This window comes from Dipodomys spectabilis, unplaced genomic scaffold (genome assembly GCF_019054845.1).
Source record: "Dipodomys spectabilis isolate Male_0828 unplaced genomic scaffold, ASM1905484v1 ptg000054l, whole genome shotgun sequence".
Taxonomy (NCBI): domain Eukaryota; kingdom Metazoa; phylum Chordata; class Mammalia; order Rodentia; family Heteromyidae; genus Dipodomys; species Dipodomys spectabilis.
Window position 1 is genome coordinate 28,410,906 of NW_024870731.1, and position 25,931 is coordinate 28,436,836.

At 39.4% G+C, this 25,931-nt stretch overlaps 1 protein-coding gene across 1 annotated transcript in view; it reads right to left on the minus strand.

Moving 5' to 3' along the window:
- Nucleotides 1-22,440, minus strand: part of Suclg2 (succinate-CoA ligase GDP-forming subunit beta) — a 247,512-nt gene extending 225,072 nt beyond the window's left edge. Inside the window, exon 1 of the mRNA XM_042679846.1 lies at nucleotides 22,303-22,440. Within this exon, the coding sequence (XP_042535780.1) occupies nucleotides 22,303-22,386 (84 nt within the window). The 5' untranslated portion in view covers nucleotides 22,387-22,440. The remainder of the gene's footprint in view (nucleotides 1-22,302) is intronic.
- Between the last annotated feature and the right edge of the window lie 3,491 nt (nucleotides 22,441-25,931).

The following is a 25,931-nucleotide window of genomic DNA, read 5'->3' on the forward strand; positions in this document are numbered from 1 at the left end:
CATGCTACACCACTCCTGAGCACATATAAGTTATATATGAATGAGTATAAATCAACATACAATAGAGACACCTGCGTACCTATTTTTTTGAAGCTCTGTGCCCAACAGTGAACAGCTGCGATGTACATACACAATAGAGTATTACTGAGCTATATAGAAAAATGAAAGTACATTGGTTTGCAGGAAGACGGATAGAACTGAATATCATTGTGTTGACCAAGATAAGCTAAGCTCAAAAAGGCAAATACCATATACTTTCACTCATGTGTGGAATCCAGACCTAATGCTGCAGCTATTATTGATGATGATCATCAAAAGCCTAATAAATAGAACATAAGTACATAAACATGACTGGGGTGGGGACCAGTGGGAATGCAAAGGGAGAAAATAGGGAGTACCAGGGTGGAGGATTGAAATACTTTACATATAACAAAAACCACCAAATTCTGTTTGGAAAAAAGGAGAGGAAAAAAAGGGAAAGGGAATATAACGGAGGAATAAACTTGTTCAAAGTATATTGTACATATACACCACTATCACACTGAGACTTCTTTGTACTATTAATGTATGCTAATAAAAAGGACATGTGGTCAGGTGCCGGTGGCTCACGCCTGTTATCCTAGCTACTCAGGAGGCTGAGAGCTGAGGATCACAGTTCAAAGCAGATGGGGCAGGAAAGGCCACGAGACATCTCCAATTAACTACCAGAAAACCGGAAGTGGAGCTGCAGCTCAAGTGGAGAGCGCTAGCCTGGAGCTGAAGAGCTTAGGGACAGCGCCCAGGCCCAGAGTTCAAGCCCCACACCCAACCAAAAAAAAGGACATACCATCTGTACAACAGACATTAAAACAAAAAAACTTACATCTTCTTTCTCATGGTAAAGGAAAGATAACAAAGAATAGTTTTATTCTATTACATCCACAGTATTAAAATTGCTCCTTAACTATTACTTGCTAAATGGATTGACTTATAAATTACAGAGCTATATCAAGAGGTGTAGCTATTATAATGCTTCCCAGACTTAACTTCATTCACATACCAACTTCCATAATTTTGCCACACCTGCTTACCACAGTAACAATTATTTACTTAGTTATGTATGTCTATCTTAATGTTTTACCACACAATTCCTTAGTCTGGTCATTCTGCCATAATACCACGGATTGGCTAAAAATGAATTTATTTCTCCCTAGACCAATCAAGTACCAGTTTTGGTGCTAGGTAAGGGCCTAGCAGCCTCCACAGTGGAAGGTAGATGAGAAGCATGCATGCTAGTGTGAGTCTTTTATAGGACCAATCTCACCCATCAGGAAACAGCCCTCCTACCTATCCCACCTCCTGAAGCTCCACCTAACCACAAATATAAACATCTGTATTTGAGACTCAAGTGTTTTCCTTTTTTTAAAAATACATTTTTATTGTAAAAATACTGTACAGAGGGGTTACAGTTACTTGAGCAAGATCATGAATATATTTCCTATCAAGCATTGTTACCTCCTCCTTTGTTTTTCCCCTACTCTCCTTTCCCTCCAACCTCCACAACTCTAGTACTACTGTCAACTTCCTTATGATATTTGTTTTAACATGCATATATTTATTTCAAAAGCAGTCTTTACATCTCTACTTATAATATTTACATAAACAGTATGTAATATTTATAGCACAATTGAAAAATAAAAGGGACCCATTCTGGTAAGTTAAGCTAAAAAAAATACTGAGTTAGTGATCCTAAAAGCACTAATACAGAAATGAAAATTTCTCATTTGGCTTCAAATACCTCAAATAGCCAAAGCAATTTTTGCTAGTCATATCACAATCCCAGACCTCAAACTCTTACTACAGAACTATAATAACAGAAACAGCCTGGTACTTGCACAAAGGCAGGCCCTAAGATCAATGGAGTAGACTTAAAGACCCAGAAATAAAGCTATCTACTTACAGTTTTCTGATATTCAACAAGGAAGCAAAAAATATACAGTGGAAAAAAACATAGCCTCTTCAATCATTAATATTGAGAAAACTGGACATCCATATGTAGAAAAGTAAAATTGGACCTTTGTTTGTCACTATGTGCCAATATCAACTAAAGTGGATCAAAGACCTCAATGTCAAACCTGAAACTCTGAAACTACTGCAAGATGGAATCGAAGAAATATTAGCACTTACAGGCTAGGCAGAAACTTTTTGAAGTCTCAGAAGCACAGCAAATATGACAGAGACTTCACAAATGGCATTATATCAAAATAAAAAGCTTCTGCACAGCAAAGAACATAGTTGCTAAAGTAGAAATACAGCCAACAAACTGGGAGAAGAGCTTTACCAGCAATACATTTGACAAAGGCCTAATATTCAAAATATACAAAGAGCTTAAGAAAGTAACCTCTCCCAAAGCCAATAAACCAATCACTAAATGGGCAAAGAAGCTGAAGAAAGATCTCTCAGAAGAGGTAAGGGCAAAGAAACACATGAGGAAATGCTCAATAGCCCTGTCCATCAAGGAAATACAAATCAGAACAACAATAAGACTATCTCACCCCAGTTAGATTGGCCAACACGGTGACTTGGAGCAACAACAAATGCAGGCAAGAAAATGCTATGGGAAAATAGGAACCCTATTGCACTGCTGGTGGGAATGTAAACTAGTACAACCACTCCGGAAGATAATTTGGTGGTTCCTCAAAAACCTAAACATACAACTTCTCTATGACTCAGCCAGACTACTCAGAACAATACAAGTCAGAATATGATAAAGACACTTGCACACCCACTATTCACAATAAGCCAAGTTATGAAAATAGTCCAGATGCCCTACAATAGATGAGAGGATGAAAAAATAGTGGTATATATACAGCAGAATTGTACTCATCCATTAGAAAGCATAATATGTCATTTGCAGGGAAATGGATGGCCCTAGAACAAATCAAGTGAGGTAAGCCAAGCTCAGAGAGACAAACATCACATGTTTTCTCTCATAAGCAGAAGCTAGATCTAAAATACAACATAACTTATAGAGGGTTCTAGGCACCCACACACGGTCAGACTAAAGGATAATATTCTTAGGAAAGGAACTCAAAGGAATAACTCTCTGAAGATCTAAAATACTATTTCTCAAAACCAGATTCTAGGAAATGGAAATAGGTTTTTTTGTTGTTGCTGTTGATGGTGGTAGTGTTATTGTTAGTATTGTTCTTTTTTTGTTTTAGGTGTTAATTTTTTTTGGGGGGAGGGGGACAACCAGGGGCACAGATGGAGGAAGGGTAAGTAAATGCCATCATGATATTCGATATACACTATGTAAAATATGAATTATGCAACTTCTGGGCAGGAAAAGGAGGGGGAAACTGGGAGAAAGAGAAGAGAGGGCACTGTCCAAGAATTGCACTCATTCCTTGACTTAAAGAATGGCAACCTCTCTGTCCAACACATTAATAATAACGACAAAACTGTGGGCTTTTTTTTTTAGAGAGACTGAGGCTCAAGTCATGATTCTGCCCTAAACTCCACAATAACTTTTCCTACATGACTTCATCTAGAGCAACAAAGGCCTCCCCTACCTCTTTTTCCTGAGACTTTTGAGAACTCCAGGAACATGGCTGGCTGCTGACTGATTCTCACCAACTATGAGGCTTTTACCATACCACACTGACTTTTTGTCAATCTCCTTTTCCAACTACTGCTGTTACTCCTTTCTCATTCATTTGAACCCATAGAAATGATTTTGCTTTTATGTTCATTTATAATCAGCTTTTGATTGCATGCTGATTGTTCTTAAATTTCAACTTAATACTACCCAAGAAAAATAGTGCTGGGGTGTAATGTTTCTGATTACAAAATCAGCCAGATTAAGTTATATAACTGTTTTCTAAAGACCTGTAACAGGTGTTAAAATGTTGCGGCTTTGGGGCTGGGAAGGTGGCTCAGCAGTAGAGTGCTTGCCTTGCATGCATGAGGCCCTGGGTTCAATTCCTCAGCACCACATAAGCAAAAAGAAAAAAGCCGGAAGTGGTGGTGTGGCTCAAATGGTAGAACACTACCCTGGAGCTGAAGAGCTGAGGCCCAGAGTTCAGACCCCACAACCGGACCCCAAAAAAAAAAATGTTACGGCTTTTTGTTTAACCTTGGGTAAGTTGTCTAAAGAAAGGGAGTATTTTGGGGGGTGATTTTTTTAAATAGTAATAATAAGGTCTGTTGTTTTCTTGTTTAAAAGCAAAATGAGCAGATAATGCCAAGAAATTTAACCTTCGTATAATTGGAGTGGACAAAGGTGAGGAATATCAAAGCAAGGGAATGCAACACCTCTTCAACAAGATAATCGGTGAAAATTTTCCCCATCTCAAAAAAGAACATATTACCTACATAACAAAGCATATAGAACACCTAACAAGCAAGATCCCAGAAGAAACACTTCTAGACACATTATAGTAAAAATGATAGATCTAAATAAGGAAACAATCTCGCATGCAGCAAAAATAAAGGAGCTATACTACAATGGGAAAAAAATTAGAATCACTGTAGATCTCTCCACACAAACACTGAATGCAAGAAAGGCCTGGGAAAGTACCATACGAGCCCTGAGAGCCAATAACTGTCAACCCAGACTGATATACCCAGCAAAGCTAGCATTCACATTCAATGGAGAGATGAAAATTTTTAATAGCAAAGAAAAACTAAATGAATACATAAACATTAACCCAACATTACAAAGAATACTAAGAGGGGGAACACAACCTGAAGAAAGCAACCAGGAACTGGGACCTGCACCCAGACAGGCATTAATAGAAGTCTAACTGGCAAGCACAGAAAGGAGGAAAGAAGAAAAACTGAGGAAAACAGGGAATGACAGGGACCACAATGCATCTCTCTATACTGTCTCTTAATATTAACAGGCTTAATTCGCCAATCAAAAGAAAAAGAACTGCAGATTGGATCAGAAAACATGACCCATCCATCTGTTGCCTTCTCAGCCAAACATTCAAACAACTCAGAGTAAAGGGTTGGAAAAGGATCTACCCATCAATTGCCCCCAGTAAGAAAGCAGGTATAGCTATCCTGATATCTGTAAAAATAAACCTTTCATTAAAATCAATACAAAAAGACAAGGACGGACACTACATATTAATACAGGGAACAATCCAAGAGGAGGATATTACCCTCATCAACTTATATTCCCCAAACATTGGTGCACCCAGATATGTTAAGCAAATACTCTCAAACTTACAGAATAAAATAGATCCCAATATGATAATACTAGGAGACTTTAACACCCCACTTTCACCAAAGGATAGGTCTACCAACCAGAAGATTGGCAAAGAAGCTACCGAATTAAGTGAGGCCATACTTCAAGCAGAATTAACTGACATCTACCGAGTATTTCACCCTAAAACAACACAGTACACATTCTTCTCAGCAGCTCATGGAACTTCTCCAAAATAGACCATATCATAGTTGATGCAAGGAACTTAAGTAAATACAAGATGAGCAACATAATCCCCTGTATCCTATCTGACCACAGTGGAATCAAGTTAGTTCTCAATAACAAAGCATACCGCAGAAATTACTCTAATACATGGAAATTGAACAACACACTTCTTAGCAATGCCTGGGTAACAGAAGAAATCAAAGAAGAAATAAAAAATTTCCTACAACTCAATGAAAATGAAAACAGCTCGCAAAGAAACTTGTAGGACACAGCAAAAGCAGTCCTGAGGGGCAAATTAACTGCCCTCAGTGCCCACATCAAGAAAATAGAGACAGACCAAGTAAATAATCTCATGTTGCAATTAAAACTGCTAGAAAAACATGAAAAAATGGAATCTAAAGTTACTAGACAGAGCCAGATAACCAAACTAAGAGCAGAGATTAATGAATTAGGGAATCAGAGAACCATAGCCAAAATTAACCAAACAAAAAGCTGGTTCTTTGAAAAAATAAACAAAACTGATGGACCATTGGCAAGGTTAATTAAAAAAAGAAGAGAGGAAACCCATATTAACAGGATTAGGGATGCCACGGGAAAAATCACAAGTACCCAAGATATCCAAACAATCTTAACAGACTACTTTCAAAAGTTATACTCTCTAAAGGAAGAAAACCAAAAAAGAGAATTACAGGCCAATTTCCTTGATGAACACAGATGCAAAGATCTAGCTAACAAGATTCTAGCTAACAGAATCCAGAAACACATAAAAAAAAAAAAAAAAAAATCATACACTATGACCAGGTAGGCTTCATCCCAGAGATGCTGGGATGGTTTAACATACATAAGTCAATAAATATAATCCAACACATCAACAGAGCCAAGGTCAAGAATCACATGATTTGTCAAAAACGAGCTTTACAATGTTGGTGGGGGGGTGGAGGGGAGGGAGGAGGCTGGGAAGGGAGGTGAAGGGTAAACAAAGGAGGAGGCTGCAATGCTTGATAAGAAATGTATGCATTATCCTGCCCATGTAATTGTAACCCCTCTGTACAGTATGTTCTCAAATAAAATAAAATAAAATTTAAAAAAAAAAAAAGAATCACATGATTATCTCCACTGATGCAGAAAAGGCCTTTGATAAAATTCAACATTCATTCATGCTAAAAGCTCTGGAGAAAATAGGAATAGAAGGAACATTTCTTAAAACAATAAAAGCCGTTTCCGACAGACCAATAGCCAATATTAGATACTTAATGGGGAAAAGCTACAACCAATTCTCTTAAAATCAGGAACAAGCAAGGATGCCCACTGTCTCCACTCCTCTTCAATATAGTCCTGGAACCCTTAGCCAGGGCAATAAGGCAAGAAAAAGACATTAAAGGGATCTGCATAGAGAAAGAAGTTAAACTATCCCTTTTTGCAGATGACATGATACTATACCTTCACGATCCCAAAAACTCCATCCCCAAACTCTTAGAAATCATAAATCACTTCAGCAAAGTAGCAGGATATAAAATCAACCCACAAAAATCAGTTGCCTTTCCGTACACTGACAATGTATAAGCAGAAAGGGAAATAAAGGGAGCAACCCCATTCACAATAACCTCCCAAAAAATAAAATATTTAGGAATTAACCTAACCAAAGCTGTAAAAGAACTATTTAATGAAAACTATAAAAAGTTAAAAAAAGAAATTGCAGAAGACACTAGGAAATGGAAAGACCTCCCATGCTCTATAGGCAGACTTAATATAGTGAAAATGGCAATACTGCCAAAATTAATATACAAATTCAATGCAATTCCTAATAAATCCCAATGAGGTACATCTCTGAAATACACAAAACAGTCCAAAAATTCATATCGAACAACAAAAGACCTAGAATAGCCAAAACAATTCTAGGGAATAAAGACAACATGGGAGGGATAACCATGCCGAACTTCAAACTCTACTATAGAGCTATAATAACAAAGACAGCATGGTACTGGCACAAAAACAGACCCGAAGACCAATGGAATAGAAGATCCAGAAATAAATCCACAGGCCTACAGCAAGCTGATATTTGACAAAGGAGCCAAAGACATACAATGGAAGAAACACAGCCTCTTCAACCACTGGTGCTGAGAAAACTGGGCGGCCACATACAGAAGACTAAAAGTGGACCCCAGCCTATCACCATGTACCAACATCAACTCAAAATGGATTAAAGACTTTAAAGACATTAAAGACTTTAACATTAAACCTGAATCTCTGAAACTACTGGATGGAGCCAGAAGAAATCATGTTGAGGGAGGTAAGCCAAGAGCAAAGACACAAACGATACATGGTCTCCCTGATAAGTAGATGTTAAATCCAAAATGTTAGGTGATACGACGAAATTAACAGGACTTAAGAAACAAAGAACTTCCACTCATCTGGTCAAACCACTACTAAATAACCCCATGCTGCTGATCACATGTATGGCATATATGTGTACGCCATTATATGTTATAGACCGGGACAGACAATTTGCTCCAGGAAAGTTAGAATGAGTTTGTGACTTTAAATGAGCATCACTATCCCACAATACTGTGAAATTTGGGAAATTATGTAATCACTTAATCACAACAATAATAATAAAAAAAAAAAAAAACACCAGAAAACTAGAAGTGGTGCTATGGCTCAAGTGGTAGACCATTAGCCTTGAGCTGAATTGCTCAGGGACAGCTCCCAGGCCTAGAGCTCAAGTCCCACGACTGACAAAAAAAAAAAAGAGAGATCTTTCATGTGATTGTTTCTAACATATTTATAAGATTATGTCTTTGTTGCTTTGTATATCCCTCCCCCATGATATAACCCCTGCTTTCACTATATATGATGTTGGTATATGTGGAAGGGAAGGAAAAAAACAAATCGTTAAACAGGGATACAGGGGGACCCATTGCAACAATGAGATGTACAAGTCGTTATGTCAAAAAACGAACTTTACAACTTTGGCAGGGGGAGCAGGGGGTGGGGGTGGGGAGGATGCAAAGGGATGGGGAGGGGAAACAAAGGAGGAGGCTACAATGCTTGATAAGAAATGTACTCATTATCTTGCCCATGTAATTGAAAACCCTCTGTACAGTATTTTCACAATAAAAAAATAACATTTATTTAAAAAAAAATGAAAGTATCAGAATTGACACATTTGAATGAGCACATTAACTCAGTTTCTCCCTGCTGTGGAAAGCATTTCTGGGGTTTCTCTTTGGAAGACAGTATCAAGCCTGCACCCCAATTCCTCACAGCACCCTGCAGAAACATACCTCTCTAGCTCTAAGCTGATGTCAAATAACATTACGGTCAGAGTTTTTCAAATCTAACAGAAGCAAGTTAGCAGGGGACAATGTTTTGAGTGAAAAAAGCAAATAGATGAAGCACAAAGCATGAGACCATTGGTTGTGGTCCATGAGCTGGTACTGCCAGCAGCTAGACAAGAAATACAGGGTCATGTGCCCCTTGAAGACACCTTAGATGCCACAAGTATTTCTGGAACCCAGCAAATGCCCATATGGTTATATAACTGCAGAAACAAGAGATTAAAACATCATTCTTTTTCTTGTCAATGCAATGGACAAGAGGTCTGGAAAGTAAAAACTACTTGTAACTACTTGTATAATAACACCAGAGTGTCCTTTGCAGCTCTGATCCTTCACACATATTCAGAGAATTAAAAGTTCACTGATTTGCATTTCTGTTTCCTGAGACTGCCACAAATTAAGTGTCTCACTATGTGGTTACAGAGCAGAAGTATAATCAGGCATGTACACATCTACAACCCCAGCACTCTGGAGGTAGGAGCAGGCAGAAGTAGGAGAATCATGAAGTCAAGGCCAGCCCTGGGCTATATGAGACTATTTGTTAAACAAAATAAAATAATAAATGTATTCTCTTACAACTCTAGAGACTAAAAGTCAGAGGTCAAGGTATGAGCATGGCCGGTTCCTTCTCAGGACTAAAGGGGAAGAGAACCCACACCTCAGTTCTAGCTCAGGATGGTTTAAAGGCAAGTTTAGGTCTTCCTGGTTGGCAGAAGCATCGTCCTGCCTGCTGCCTTCAGCTTTATCTGGCTTTCTCACTGTGTACAGATGTCTGCATCTAAACTTTCCCATTTTGTAAGGAGAGACAGATTGGCTGACACTGATGACTTCACTTTGACGTGAATTCCTCTGTAAAGACTTCATCTCCATGAAAGGTCAAATTCTGACAAACTGTCGGGACAAGGATTTTGTGGGGAACACAATTCTACTCATATAAGCACATTTGCTAAACCAATGCGAGTGAATCTTGATGAGTTGTGAGGGAAAACAGCTGTGATAACAGAGAAGTCTTGTGAAGTCTCTGAACCACACACAGGTATACATACAATGTAATATTATGCAGCCTGAAAGAGAAAGATAGTCATAGATACCACAACATGGGCAAAATTTAAAGATATTATACTAAATCAAATAAGCCAGTTATAAAAGAATATATATATACATATATACAAACATATGTATGTGTATATGTTCAAGTATATATATATGTATATACACATAGTGTATATACACATGTATAGGCATAGATACGTATACAATACGTATATATACATAAACATGCACATATATATATGTGTATATATGTATACGTGTATGTATATGTGTGTGTATATATATATATATATGTATATATGTGTATATATATATATATATATATATATATATATATATATATGAGTTCCTCTTAAATAAAGCTCCTAGAGTAGTCAAAATGACAAAGACTGAAAGTAGAGGCTACCTTGCTTCAGGTGGATGTTAGTGATGGTTTCACATTAAGACAAATAAATAAATGTACTTAATGACATAAAATGGATACAATGGTAAAATAGTTAAAACTAAAATTTTGTGTATATTTTACAGTAATAAATTTTAAATTTTTATGTAAAAAACAGACATGTTCATATCTGTAGTGCCCTTACAGTTTTGAGAAGCAAAATAAGTTTCAAGGACATTGAAAGCATTCCTCCAGTCTAAATTTTGAATTAGAAACAGTTCCTTTGCAATCTCCCTCAATAACCCAAATTCAGTCACCAAAACACTGTTCTGTTCATTTTATTGATATGATAACCACATTGCTTAAAGTTTACAATTCTAGGAAAGAGATTCTTCTCTAACTCAGAAATAGGATTTTCCCCTGAAGCACAGAACGCAAGCACTTCAAGAAAGGAAGACCTAGTGTGGCTCAGAGGAAGAGTTACTGACATACTGACAACACAGCCATAACTGAACAGAGGAGTGCTACTCAGGGCCTAGTAGAAAAGGGTATTAAGTAGTTTCTTCTCCTCTTTAAATAACACTGTTTAAAAAGTCTCACTACTAAAATTCTATTTTATATGAAATATATTCATAAAATCCATACTACCTCTAAGAAGTCTCATCATATATACAGTTACATAAAATAGAAAAACAAGAAGCCAGTATTAGCAAGGTTTGGAAGTTGACACAGAAATCCTATGCCCAACTTCCCAAAACCTTCTGTCCCTTCAAGTTAGCCTGCAGGGCACTGGGCCATGCAATCCTAACTGCATAATTTTAAATATTTAAACTTTAAATTTCTAACTTAACCACTGCAAACATTACCCTTTCTAATTATCCAAATAGTAAATTTAATTTTCCTTGTCAATTATACAAAAATATACTAAATGAAAAATTCATTTTTGTTTTTCCTGTATTGTCTTCATTTTAATGATGTATCACTTTTTAAAAGAGCTCTGAATCAACAAAGAAACTCTCATCATTAACAGTTAATGCCCTTAATGAAAAATAACTCCCAGCCTTCTTTGCATAGCTTATTAAAGGCCTTTGTGATACTCCAGCCTCACCTTACCCAGGCTCAAATGAGACCATCTATTGAGCATGGTTTTCCTTGTTCTTTCAGAGGAAAGTGAGCCCCAACAAGTCCATGTGACACAATGAAACATCTCAACAGAAGGCTGAGAGCGCAGACAAAGAGGTGTCAAAAAGACAGTGATAGTTCCTTAGGAAAATATTAAAGTGCTTCTATCAGTCTTTCCCCTCCTCTCTCCCTCTCTCCTCTCTCTTTCTCTTTCTCTCTTCCAAGTCATTTCTGCCTTGGTCCTTCCAATTGCTTACTTCAGATGTGACAAGGATAATATCAAAGGTTTTCTATAAAAACAAAGCGTCTTTGCTACTTAACTTGTTTATAGCAATACCCAAAGCCAGTAGCTAACATTTATTGAACTAGGACACAAAGCTAGGACTTACATGAAGAGGCTCATTTAATTCTCACCACAACTCTGAACAGTCTTGGAACTTTTCTCCATTTTATGGATGCAGAAGCTGAGATCTAAGAAATTTATTGTTTCATCAAATTTAAGATGTAACAATCAGGGAAAAAGAGATCAATCATATATGTATTACACAATGTGTAAAAGACATCTACATTTCACAAATGTTGGAAGTGAAAAAGCACATGTAAAATACATAAATTTTATAAAAGCATAAATCTACTAAGTACTAAAAAGATTTGAGCCCAGGCCATGTGGATTCCAGTTCTGGTTGACATCTATTATCTTGGCATGATTATTAATAATGTCCCCTGATACTCTCAGGAGTTACTCTGAGAGATATTCTGTATCCATTTTAAGGTTAAAAGATAGGATTTCCCCATTCACACATCTTAGTCTGGGAGAGACAGGGTATAACCAAGACAACCGGGGGAATCACCTGCTCCTGCAGGTGACCTAAAGGGGAAACCCTTTATTAAGTGGTAACAAATGGACCCAAACAAATCCACCTCCTTACGAGGTGTCAACTGGACAGAAACAGGAGACAGTGGCACTTGTTAAGTCCAGGATGTGCATAAAGCCAGCTGTCTACACTTATCTTAGAAAAGGTCACTGGATCATTTGGAAGAATAAACTAGCTTCCTGTGACATCTCATTTTTCCTTCTTAATAATTCTCCTCAGTTATTGGGAATTGTGATAAGAAAATAATATAAAACAACGTGCTTTATCATCACCAGACCAGAAGTTTAACAGAAAGGGAACAGGAAGAATCTTTAGGCACTCAGTAAATGAAAACTTGGGGGAAAAGATGACAGAAAATGCAATGGTGCCCACCTAGACCAAGTTTTCTCACTGGTAATGGACCCGGAACCTGACACTTGGAGGGTTAGAGAAGACCTAACCTGGTCACAAGGGTAGGAAGAAGGAGTAACCCTAAGTAAAACCAGCCAATCTTTCCAATGGTTGATGACCCTAAACTGAGTACACAAGGATGAGCTAGACTGATGAGATTCTCTTCTGATTAGAATTATTAAAACTCTGGGAGAAAGTGGAAGCTGGAGGATGTGTTGGGGACAGGGTCTAGAAAGGATAATAGAACAAACAGCTAAAGTTGTATACAAGTAGAAATTACAAGAAACATTACCATACACGTGACCAGTTAACCTCAGAAAAAGGCAGAGAACCCACACATCCCCCTTAAATGCTTCAAGACAAAGTCCAAGAAGGGCTTGTTTCAACAAAAGAATCCTATGGAATCACCTGCATCCTCCACCAGAGACAGAGTAGAGGAGATGGCAGAGCCAAGTTGAGATGGTTAAGTCACTGGTTAAGTAGGCCTGGGACTCGTACTTTGTAATTGTGGCACTTTTCTCTCCTTTTATGTTTGTTCTTTTATCTGACCTAACAACATGTCCAGAGAACATGCAGGCACAAGGACAGAGGATATGGCTCTGTGAACAAAGGTGAGCGAGATGTTTTATGAGGTGAGAAGCTCCTGGCAGTCTCTGCTTAGAGCAATACTCAGCCCTTTATCATGTTTCTCCTGTATGGCCGAGGACAGGAGGGACAATTGGGACCTGCCCAAGGAGTAAAGGCTTCGCCCTGTCTCTTTCTCTAATAACAACAATCTTCTCTCTTATCTGCTCTATGACCATCTAGTCCATTTCTGCTGGGGTAACTAGACATTGGTTTCCAGGGATGGATGCCATCACAGGGTATTCTCAAATGTGAAGTATGCAATCACCCCAATTTTGGCACATGCCTTTACCATCTTCTATTTTATGCTCTTTATATATGGGAGACCCTGCCAATCAATCTATGACATATATGTAAAAAGACATTCAGCTTTAAGTGAGCTAAAATGGGAAATATATATATTATAATAAAATATATGCATAATCATTACAAGATCTCAAACTAATGAGTGCCAAAGGAAATACTGAAAACCAGGTAGCCTGGCTCCAGTCCTGGTTATGTTTGTGGTCCTGGCAGTCTCCCAGTACCCAACAATTCTCCAAGATGATCTTCATCCTTGCCCACCTCTAATTCTCCCAACACTATACCTGGAAAGCACGCTCTCAAGCACTCTCACAAAATGGTCTGTGCTGCATCACTGTCTAGAAATTTTCAGTGGATTCCCATAACACCAAAAACAAACAACTCTATCACTAGGCTTACAAAGATCTGAATTTGCCTCTCTTATTTCTCTGGTTTAGTCTCTGTCTACCACCTCAAACTCTACAAGGCTGCTTTCCTGAACTTCCTTAGTGCCTTCAAGTTACAGACCTGGGACAAACACAGTCCAGAAACTGAAATGGAACAAGCCTTTAGAGAAACAGATGGGGATAGAGGAACCAGATCCTACACCCCTACCCTACAATCCAAACAGATATTGACATTCCTTGTATTTTGCCATATTTCCAGTACTAATTCTATATAGTATCAAATCCCTCTAATTTTAAACTAAAAATAAACTTAGTAGAGAGAGGTGTTAGAAATCTTTGTTCCTTTATAACTAGTGCTTAAATGCTATTCCTTTGCAAGCATTTCTAGAAAAAGTAAAGACTGCCCATTTATCCAGGACAGTGACCAAAGTCTACATTCAAAAATTAGGAAATTCCATCTTCTTATACCATCCCTCAATGGTCACGTTTGTCCAGCATGCTGAACCCCTGAGGCAAGAGCTTTCTGCTAGGCAGACTGCAGATTATAACTGCAGCCCATTCATTAGGCTTGAATCTTTGACACATATGAAGTCCAGAAGCCATGGCTAAGTCAACACTGAGATGTGCAAACATTTCTACAATGATCAACAACTAGCATTCATATCCAAGTGGCCCTCACCCCTGGTACAACCTTGAACTGCACCAGCGCTTTCTCCCATCTGTGGGATCCTAAAGCTAACCAGAGTCCAGATGCAGACCTCCATCTTCTCAAGCCTCAAGTTCCCAGGTGTAAACTGGGAAAAAAATCACTCTTGCCTCACAAGGCTATTTCAAGGACTAAATGAAATAAAATATAAGGCAGCCCTGAGCCAGAGCTGAACTGTGGGATGACAGCACTTGATAAATATCTATGAAATGTGGGAAAGGAAAGGAAAGTTACTCAGCTCAATAAAGTCTACAGTAAAAAGCAAGTAAATTTAGCTTCAAATTCACTGCAAAAGAAATTTCCACTGTAAGCCCATGATCTAATCATGCCAAATGTTTTACATATCACCTTACTGAATCTTTGTCACTATCTGTGAGAACTAATCCATTTTCAGAGAATCAAGTTCAATAATTTGTTCCAAGTATAATCAAAGTATATTACACACATAAGAAAGCTACAATAAAACTCATTATTCTTTGTAATTAACATGAGCTATTAAAAAAAACTTTAAAAATAATATTTGGAGCCAGAAAACAGTGGTCCATGTCTATAATCCTAGCTATTCAGGTTGAGATCTGAAGGATCATACTTTGAGGCCAACCCTAAACAGAAAAGCCTATTAAGATTCCATGTCCAAAATAGCCAACAAAAAAGATGTGTTAGAACCTTAACTCAAGTGGTAGAGCCAAGTAAGCAAGCAAAGAAAGAATGAGGGCCTGAGTTCAAACTGCAGTACAACCAATGAATCAATTGTTCCAAGCTGCAGAACATGAACATTCATATCTAGAATTTGAATATACTATGTTGTTTCCCAGACTCAGCACCAGAAAAAAAGAAGGGATTTGATTTAAGCTCAGAGGGCCCTAGGCAGAGTTGATCAGTATGCCAGGACAGCTCAAGTTGAAATGAACAGAGCTAAAGAGATGGAGGAAATGTAAGCAGTCAGATTAACTAGATGGTTCGGCCCAAACTGGATCTTTTGGTGATATAGCTTAATGATTTAACAGCTTAAGTGGTTTATTAGCATGAGCCTGGTGACTTCCTGGCATCAAGATTTCAAGCAAGTTGCCGTGACTTCTTAGACCTCTGATCCTCTACACAAAAACAGTGGTCTTCCCAGCAGTGACATTTTAAGGGGTAAAGAGGTTTATATGCACTGATCACTCTACACAGTCACATCCTCAAAGCTCTTACTGTAGAAGCCCTTTCACCAATCATTAGCCGACTGCTTCTCTCTCACTTGTCAGAACAATCCATATCACCTCCCAACTCCTCCTACTCCTTACCTGCCTCTCCTTCCTCTGTTCAACCCTCTCATTCCTATAAACCACTACATATACTGAATACCTTGTCTGGCCAGCAGAAAAGCAGCAGTATCTAAGAAAGTTTTTGCTGTCAAGCCTTAGATGGTAGGAAAAAGAGTGATAACCAACGCAGAGTCAAGTTTTACATAGAGTCAAGTTTTAAAGTGCAATAAGTAGTAAGGGGGGACGACTGGGTCAGTAAAATAACTGGGAAAGGTCTGTCTGAAAAATTACACTGAATCAGAAAGCTGACTCCTGTGGGATCAGAGGGCAAAGTGCTTCAGGCACTGAGAACAGCAAGTACCCTACACAGGAAGACAAAGAACATGGATCAACATTATCATCCTCCTCATTATCTTAGGTCTAGATTCCACAGCTGGGTGAGACCATGCAATTTTTGGCTTTTTGACCTTGGCTTCTCTCTCTCAATATGATAATCTTCACATACCATTCATTTTCCTATAAATAGCATTTCATTTCTATAATTAATACCTATATATATTTGTGTATATGTATATATATATACATATATATATATATGTACGTATGTATAAATATCTGCTTTTCTATTCATCTGTTATTGGGTACCTTGACTGATTCCATGGGTTGGATATTTTGAGTAATAATGGGACATGAATGTATAATAGGAATTGGGAAACCATGGGGAGCAGCAGAGGTAGGGAGAAAAGAAAGAATCTGGAAGATTGAGGAGGACCAAAGCACATTACACATATATGTATGAAGACAACATCATGAAACCCACCAAATATTATTTGCAAAAGGATAAATGTTAGGAGTGTGAGAATATATCAGAAGGGGTAAACTTGCTCTGAGCACACCATGTGCATCTATAGAATTACCATAGTAAAACTTTGTGTTACTAATATATGCTAATTAAAAATAAAAACTGAAAGAAAAAAAAAAGAGAAGAAAGCTCAACTACAGTATCACTATTACAGTATAACCACTGGTTCACACATCAATTCTGCCACTAGACCACGAGAGTTCTGAGAGTAGGGCTATATGTCTTCTTTCCCTCTGAACCCACGTTTATTAAATGCATCGATCTGCCCTTCCCCAATTCTCTGAAACACTGGGCTTATGCTGAAGAAAAAATTAAGTTTTATGTCTTTAAGGTGCTTAATATTGGGCATACATAATAAGAATTCAGAAAATATTTGCTAAGAAAATTACATTCGCTTGACCTGTATTTCAGTTATGGAACTGTATGCCCTGGTAGCTGCGTGCTTTTTGCAGCCGCACTCACTCTTGCCATCCCTCAACTTGTCACTACCATCCTTCCCTTCTCTCCTCTACCTTCTCTACGCTGAAACCACCTGCAATGACTTCTACCTGGAAGACTGTCTCCACCACCCCTAACTTCTCCACCCACAAGAACTCTCAATGTGAATTTCCAGATGACTGCATTGTTTTTATCACTTACTCAAATGTGTACAAATTATTTCTTCAGACAAAATTTTTCCACCAAATGACAGAAAACTCTAGGTCTAATGACAATTTCAGATGGAGTAGTAAAAGCAATGTTGAAGGGCAAATGATCTGAGAGGACTCATGTCGTTTATTTCTTCCCCTCAATATAACGTATTTCAGTGTCTTTCTGGGCTTTGTGCCTGCAGAACTGGGCCAGAGAACATGGGTGGAAGACATTCTCACTCTTGTGGACTTGGACACTCAATCAACATTCATTAAGGAAGTGTTTCATTTACAATACACAAAACCAATTTGGGACTTGAGCTATCACTTAAAGAAGGTCTTCCCTGTGCAGAAGGTCAAAACTTTACCGTCTACATTTAAGTGAGAAGCATTCCTTCCACTAATAGCAGAAATTGCATCTGTATGTGATTTTTTAATAGATATTTATTCTCTAGACAATAAGCAGATAAAGGGAAGTCTTAACTTCCTAAGCAGCCTCTACAGCCTCATTTAGGTGGTAAGAACTCTCCTGTAACCTTTAGTCCTTCACTTCTCCAGAAGGAGTTGAAAATTAAACTGCAGTCATTCTTCTTAAAGGATCCAACAGTAGGGATAAAGAGGTTTAAGGAATTTCTTTGGGCCTTATACACAACAATGATTCTGAAGCTCCAGGCCTGAAAGGCACTGGCTTCCTTAAGGACAACAGTTCCATAAACTTCCCTTAGTCAGAATGAGAGGGGAAATGTCCTAACAGGTAACAGTACTGTGCTTGCCATTACTAATAACCATTTCAAAATGTCTCCAGCCTAAGTTCCCGTAAGGCTCCACTGATATCATGCCTCTATAATGGCAGCCCCATGTACCAAAGAACCCTGTTCACCTACTCACAGTACCTGGCTCTTGTCTGCCAAGACAAGGGTTTTGGGAAAGCTTGTAACAGTTGTTAGATTTTTATGGAAGGGCACTGCCCTCCACTCCCATAAAATAGTTTCAAAGCCAGCCTAGTTCAGATGTATAACAGGAGTATCTACAGCACAGTAACTACATGCCTGAGCTTCAGCAATCACAACTGGGATTTAAACAAAGTGATTTTTTTTCTAATTACCTGTATTACTGTGCATAAGTTACATACTTTTAGCTCTTTAAAACTTCTTTGCAAAGTGGGCACTGGTAACTGACAACTGTAATCCTAGCTACTCAGGAGGGTGAGATCTGAGGATCATGGTTTAAAGCAAGCCTGGGCAGGAAAATCTGTGAGACTCTGGTCCCCAGTAAACTACTCAGAAAAGCCCAGAAGTGGGCTGGGAAGGTGGCTCAGTAGTAGAGCGCTTGCCTTGCATGCTCGAGGCCCTGGGTTCAATTCCTCAGCACCACATAAGCAAAAAGAAAAAAGCCGGAAGTGGCACTGTGGCTCAAGTGGTAGCATGCTAGCCTTGAGCTGAAGAGCTGAGGGACAGCGCCCAGGCCCAGAATTCAGGCCCCACGACCGGACCAAAAAGAAAAAAAAAAAGAAAAAAAGAAAAGCCCAGAAGTGGTTCTGTGGCTCAAGGAGTAGAGGGCTAGCCTTGAGTGAAAGAAGCTCAGGGGCAGAGCCCAGGCCTTGACTTCAAAACCCAGGACCAGGCCAAAACAAAACCAAAACTCCTTGGCAGACCCTACAAATCTCCAAGTTATCTGGCTCCTATCTACCTGTCAAACCTCATCCTGTGCCACTTTCCCTCTGTAATTAGACAGACAGAGCTCATTCCCTTCGCGGGGCCTTTGTACTTGATGTCTGCCCTACCTGATACATTCCTTCCTTCTGAGTCTCACCTGGCTCGTTCTTTTTTATTAATCAGCTTGTGTCAAAAAGTCACCTCCAAAATCTAATAAACATAATATTGAGCAGAGTTGATTAGGTGCATACCTATTGCATAATCCATTTGCATAAAGTACAAAGAAAAAAACAGCTCCATGATATTGTAATTCAGGGACTGGTTACCTTTTCTAGGTACAGGCAGTCATGGGAAGAATTCCAGCGTCCACGCTGCTGTTAGATAACTTTTGTGATCTAGATCTGGTGCCTAATGAGTAGTCTGTGCACATTTATCAAGCTGATCACTTATAATTATGTACATTCTTCAGTGTGTAATATTTCATTTTAATAAATTAAACCTAAACAACAAACAGAACCACCTTATTGAGAGCATTAACAACCCTCCTGATAAGCTACATTCATTCTCCATCCTATGACCCTGTTTGATTTTATTCAGAGTATCAATCACTGACAAATCACCTTCACTATTGGATATTTGTATACAACCTCACCCTTATCCACCCAGCTAAAATAAATAAAAACTCTGCCTGACTCATGCATCAACCCCAACTCCCAGGGCCTAGAACAATCCTAACCAGATGGTATAAGCTAGATTTTTTTTTAATGCATATAAAACTAAGAAATTGAAGTTTTTTTTTAAAAGGGGGGGGCTAACATCAAAAAGGGACATAACATCAAAAAACTCAAAGCAGTGAAACTAAAAGCAGAAGTAATAAAGAAAAAGAAAAGAAAAAAAGAAAATTCAGTGACATTAAGTTATCAGGAATATGTGTTGAATGCTAAATTTAACTATGGGAGGGAGTAAAGTGTTATTCTATGGATATTTTTATAAAATCAGTTAAGTTACTTCTAAAAGTAGAAAAGTAGGTCTTTTATCTCTGTACACCCAACAGTTTTTTGGGTTTGTTTTTTTTTTTTAGAAGGTCTGGTACAAAGTAGGTCTGAACCAACAGACTTGTAAACTTGGGAAGACTCATTTGGTTGAAAAAACTGGGCCATGTTCAGTTGTAATGTGTGCTATGAACAAAGAACAAGGTAGGCACACTACCAAGATAGAAGTACAAGTAGATATTAAGAAGCTCCCACAAATTTGATAAGAGTTCCTTCTACTTCTATTTTTTTTTTTTAAAAGTGCCAGTAGTGGCACTATTGAATTGGATGACATAGTCAATACTGACATGCAAACTGAACGGCCAACATAGGTATCTCTATGAGGGAACCTATCCTTCACCAGGCAGAAACCTAGTGTAATGGAAGCCTACAGGTAATGAACATTTCCCATGCTACCAGCGCTGCCACAAATTGTAACCTTGAACAAGTGATTGAACTAAACTTCCTATCCATGAAAAAGAGCTAATTGTACCAGATGCTTAGCAACACTCATTCCCAGTTCTTGGGTATTTCCTATATTCATAAAACTCCTGTCTTAAATTGTTAATATTAATAAGCCTTGCATTCATAGGAGACATAAACTAACCTTGATGGAATGAGGTCTTTTTGCTAAACCAAGATCATGTGTCCCCCAACTGGTCTCTCTCAAGTGTTGTAATAAGGCTTCTATCTCTTGGACAGGCAAGGAGGCTGCCTAAAAATACAGCTAAATGCTTTGTATTTTAGGTTTTGATTTACAATTACTTTCCTTTCTTGAATTTTCATTGCCGTGGGCCCAATGTTTCCCATCAATTCAAGTCTATCTTCAGAGTTAGCACCTCAGTTGTTTCTTGTAATAAATAGGACTTGATCACCTCGAGGTATTCTTCTTATTCCATTGCAGCAAGTTATTAGTTATTTTAATTAGATAAAACTGCCATTCCTTTTGCCACCCCACCAAACTGCCAAGTGCCTTTTAAGACTATTACAGTAATAAGCATTAGCACCTTTTAAATTTACATTAAAATATCGGGAAAATGAGATGCCAGAAAATAAGGGGGGAAGGGGAGACTGTCGATGTCAAAATTAACCAGAGCTGAGTAAAAAAATCATTAGTAACTTGTTTCTTTTTTTTTCTTTTAAAAAAAATGTTAGGGTGCATGTTCTGGTGAAATCTGCATGACAATCCATTTAAAAGGTCAGGCTCTACTGGGGCTAAGCCCTAGACAGCTTTTTCTTCAAGAGAGGGAGTCAAAAGTGGATCAAGATGCATGGTATGCATGAGCTGCTTTATTAAACGGCAACTCTTTTGCACAACTACTTAAAGATCTTTTTTAATTTGTATTTATTTATTTATTTATGTGGCCAGTCGTGGGGCCTGGGCGCTGTCCCTCAGCTCTTCGGCTCAAGGCTAGCACTCTACCAGCTTTTTCTGCTCACGTGGTGCTGAGGAATCGAACCCGGGGCCCCATCCAAGCAAGGCAAGCGCTCTACCACGGAGCCACCCTGCAGTCTTAAAAGATTTTTTTTTTTAATAGGAAAGGGTGGAGTCAAAGAAGTGAGCTGGTTGAATAAGTTCTTCGAGAGCGGTCAGGGGCTCAGTGTCCACGCTCTGAGGCCTCTCACTACGGAGACGCCGGCTCGCTGCGAAAGGCAGACAGAACAACTTCGAATGACTACTCCAGGGTCCAACCCCGCCTCTCTCGGGTTGTATTCCACATGAAGCAGGGAGAGGGCAAAGGGCCAAAGTTCTGCGCTTCCAAACTGACCCCTGGAGGGTCCTTGACCCCCGGCCTTTTATTAGCTGCACCCGCAAACCTAGTCTTCAGGAGAGGTCGGGAGGGGGGGTGACCTTCGGTCAAGGTGAGTGCCCGGCGGTCTGGCCGTCGCCCCGCGGCGGGAGGGTGGCACACTCGGCGGGGGGCACCGCGTCACCGCACCTCCGGACTCGAGACTCAACTTGTGTCAAACTCGCGTCCCGCGCCGGGCCACAGTGCCAGCCGCGGCACCTCGGGCGGGGGACCCGGCGACTCGGGGGCCGGGGTCGCGGGTGCTCCAGGACAGTCCGGACCGCGGCCTCCTCGGTTCCGGACCCCACACCACGAGGAGCCGGGGGTCCCCACAGCCCGGCGCCCCGGGACGCAGGGACGCAGCGCCGCCCGCGCCGCCCGCGCCCCGGGGCCGGGAGGGAAACCCGAGGAGCAAAGCGCCAGGGAACCAGGCAGGCAGCCACCACGGCCAGCGCCTCCCCCGCGGCTCCGGGTCCCGGGCCGCGCTCACCTGGGACCTGGCGGCCAGGAACCGGGCCTGGAGTGCTGGGCTTCGCAGAAGTTTCCCGGCGTGCACGGTCGCGGGAGACGCCATCTTAACCAGGAACCGGGGCAGAGAGCGGGGCGCGCGGGCAGGGGCGGCCGGGGCCGGAGGGGCGGGAGGAGGCGGAATGGAAGCACACGCCCTCTGCCCGATGGCCACGCCCTCGGGCTAATCCGGCCAGTTAACCACGCCTTCTAGTTGGCCCCGCCCTTGACAGGCCACGCCCCCTCCAGATAACGCCGCTGCGCGCTCATTTCCTCCTGGATACTGCGAGTGCTGGAGACCTCTGACCCCGCTCTTAACCAGCTTCTCTTCCAGTAGGCCTGCTCATTGTGCCTTCTCCGATTACAATGGTTACAAAACCAGCGCTGCCTTAACCTTATGGTCTTGGCACTCCAGTTGTCCCCAGGGAGTGTTTGTTGTCCTGATGATTGCAGCAGGATTGACCCAGGAAGAGGAGGCCATCCAACCAGAGATCCTTGATCTCAGGCTGGAGTTCCAGAGGTCTGTGTATTGAAGGAATTAGGAGGCAAGCTTGAGAGCCTGCAATCTCATAGTCACGTGTTAGGGAAGTTTAGGCCTAAGTGAAGTTTGTGTCCTTGTTCCTTAACTAAAATCAACAGAAAGCCGTTGAAGGATGTTAGTCTGCTAATGATTATAAGACCATATGTTTGGAATTTCTTGGACTACCCTCATGCAACAGAAAAGGCAGTAGCAAAACACTGCTGGATTTATGCTAAGCACTTGACCAATAGGAACCCAAGTAGTGCCCTTAGAAAACTTACAATCAGGTAAGGTGACAAATGTTTATTTTATAGAAGAGGATTGTATTAACACCTTGAACTGAGCTCCAAAAGACTAGACTAGAAATCAAAATCCCATGACACCAAACCAAAAATAAGTTCATTCCCTGAGAAATGGAAAGGGAGAAATAGTCAACTTTTCTTAAACTAGTTTCAAGTGGGGTTATAAAAAAAAGTTTATTTTTTTCTTTGTTTCTACCTTTTCCATCCCTTCTATATAAAAAAAGAAAGAAAAATAAAAAACAGCTCTTATGCTCAAAACATATATTCCATATTACAGAATTGAAGTGTTGCTTGATTCTACAAGTGAAAATAACATCAATTAAAATTCTTTTTTTATTGTCAAGGTGATGTACAAAGGGTACAGTAACATAAGTAAGGTAATAAGTACATTTCTTGTCAAATTTGTTACCCCTTCCCTCATTTTTCTCCTACTTTTCCTCCCCTGCAACCCCCCCAAGTTGTGCAGATCATTTCCAACATATTATCTTGTGAATATCACTGTTGCATTGGTTCCCCCTTGTCCTTTGTCTCACCATTCTGTTGTTCCCCTTCCCCTCCCTAATTCAAATAAACGTATATACAATGCCAGGGCACCAAAATCAAATACAATGACAACAGGGGATATACCATAGGGAGAAAACATACAAAAAGAAACAAATAATCACATAGTACATTAAAAACAACAACAAAGAAAAACCTCTTGTATCCATGTCTTAGAATTCATTTTACTTAGTGTCGTCTTAAATGATCATATGTACATAGCTACTGAGCTATTCGGTTCAATTCTAAGATTATCCTAGATGTATACTAATTATTGCAAATAAGGGAAACTATGGGACCTATGTTTTTTGGGTCTGGCTTTCTTCACTTGAATGAGTTTTTTCCAAACCTTTCCATTTCCTTACAAATGGGGTAGGCTGAGGTTGAACATAATGGCCACAACTCTAATCTCAGCAGGGAGTGGGCTGAGGTACAAGAGCAGCCTGAGCTACATAGCAAGACCTAGTCTTGGGAAAATAAATAATTAAATAAAAAAGCCATATCCTGGTAATTTAGTCCTTTTATCTAAGTCAATGAGATGTATGAAAAGACCTTGCAAGGAATTAAGGCTTAATAATTTTTATTTGTCTTCTTCTGGTGAGTTCTTAAATACTTGTTTAACATCAAATGTGAAAGTACTTCGCATCTCAGAGCCAGTCTGAAATCTGGATTAGAAGATCCTAAATACCATGTAACTTACCTTATTGCTCTGGAGAATTTTAGAGAAATGTAAATGCCAGGTAAAAATATTAAAAACTTAAAGTGGTTTCTGCCTAAAAGAAGATAGAAGGGAGTAGTCAGGAACCATTCTACTTTGTTTTAGAACATCCCACTTAGGACAAGATCTGAGACCTGCGATACAGCATCTTTTCAAGAAGTTTGTTTTGTTTTGTTTTGTTTTTAGTTTTTGAGGTCCTGATTACATAGCCCAGGCTTCCCAAGTGCTGGGATTACAGATGTCCATCTCAAGGAGTTCTTTTGAGAACTAAAAAGGCAAAGCTAACCATATTAGGGAACTCTTTTAAGAAGTTTATTGGTGAATCCAAATGGGAGGAGTACTTAAAAGGTGGTTTTGAAACGTGCGCGTGTGCACACACACACATACACACACACACACATACTGATGATTTTCATGAGCCCATGAATTCACTAAAAGCAGGAGAAACACTTGACATACCTATTCTATTTTGTGTGTATCTTTGCTCTAAGCCACTTTATCTGTCAAGAGTCATTTTGCAATCACCTTGGAATCCACAAAGGACAGATCTGATTGACATCTTTAAAACTAGGGTTCAAAATTCCCTTAAGTCTCCCATGCCTTCTGTACTTGACTAAGACATCAGTTTTTGGGTGTTTATTTTTTTGTTTTTAATATCTCTGAGCCTCAGTTTCCCCATTAGTATAATGAAGGCATCTACCCCAAACAGGAAGCTCACAATGTAACACTTCTCATGAATATTGCAAACATTTGGAATATTAAGTTCCAACCCCATGATCAAGTTTACGTTGAGAACAGCCTGCCTACATGGTTTCTTACTCAGTTAATTTCTCTGAGAAGGAAAATAAAAAACATCAGTAGGCCCACATGTATTCCCTTTCCTCTGAGCAGTGCATATTATCACTGAAATAATATGCTCATTTCATATCCACACTACTACTCCGGGGGCCTGCTCTGCCAAAGAGGCATGTCATGAAATTTTGCAAAGGAATAGTGAATCTCACAGTTGCAATGTTGTTTATCATTACCTTTTCAGTAAAGCATTAAAACCACTTGACAAATATAAGCTTGTTATAACCAGCAGAGCTGAATTATACTTCTAAAGAAAGTATATTTAGATTTTCACAAAGTACATATTTGAGTTTCTGCTGCTGCATGTTGGAAAGGAAGATAATTTTTATGATGATGAAACAGAAGATATCTATGAATTTCATTTGGTTATTTTTCTTTTGATGAATTGCATATTTCTTGACTATAGGCAAGGAAACTTGGGCCTTCATTATGTAGAATGGTAGTGTACTTGTTGCTGTCTGTGACAACCTTTTTAACCAAGGTTTCACCTGTGTTATTTGTCAGTAGAACAGAATGAGCTTCTTTTGTGCTAAAGTTATTTTTCCCTCTTCAATAATGCATTAAAGTGATTAATTTTATGGGTTGAGGGTTTAGCTCAGTAGTAGCTCACTTGCCTAGCATGCATGAGGCCCCTGGGTTTCATCCTCAGTACTGTAAGAAAAAAAAAAAAAAGATTTATT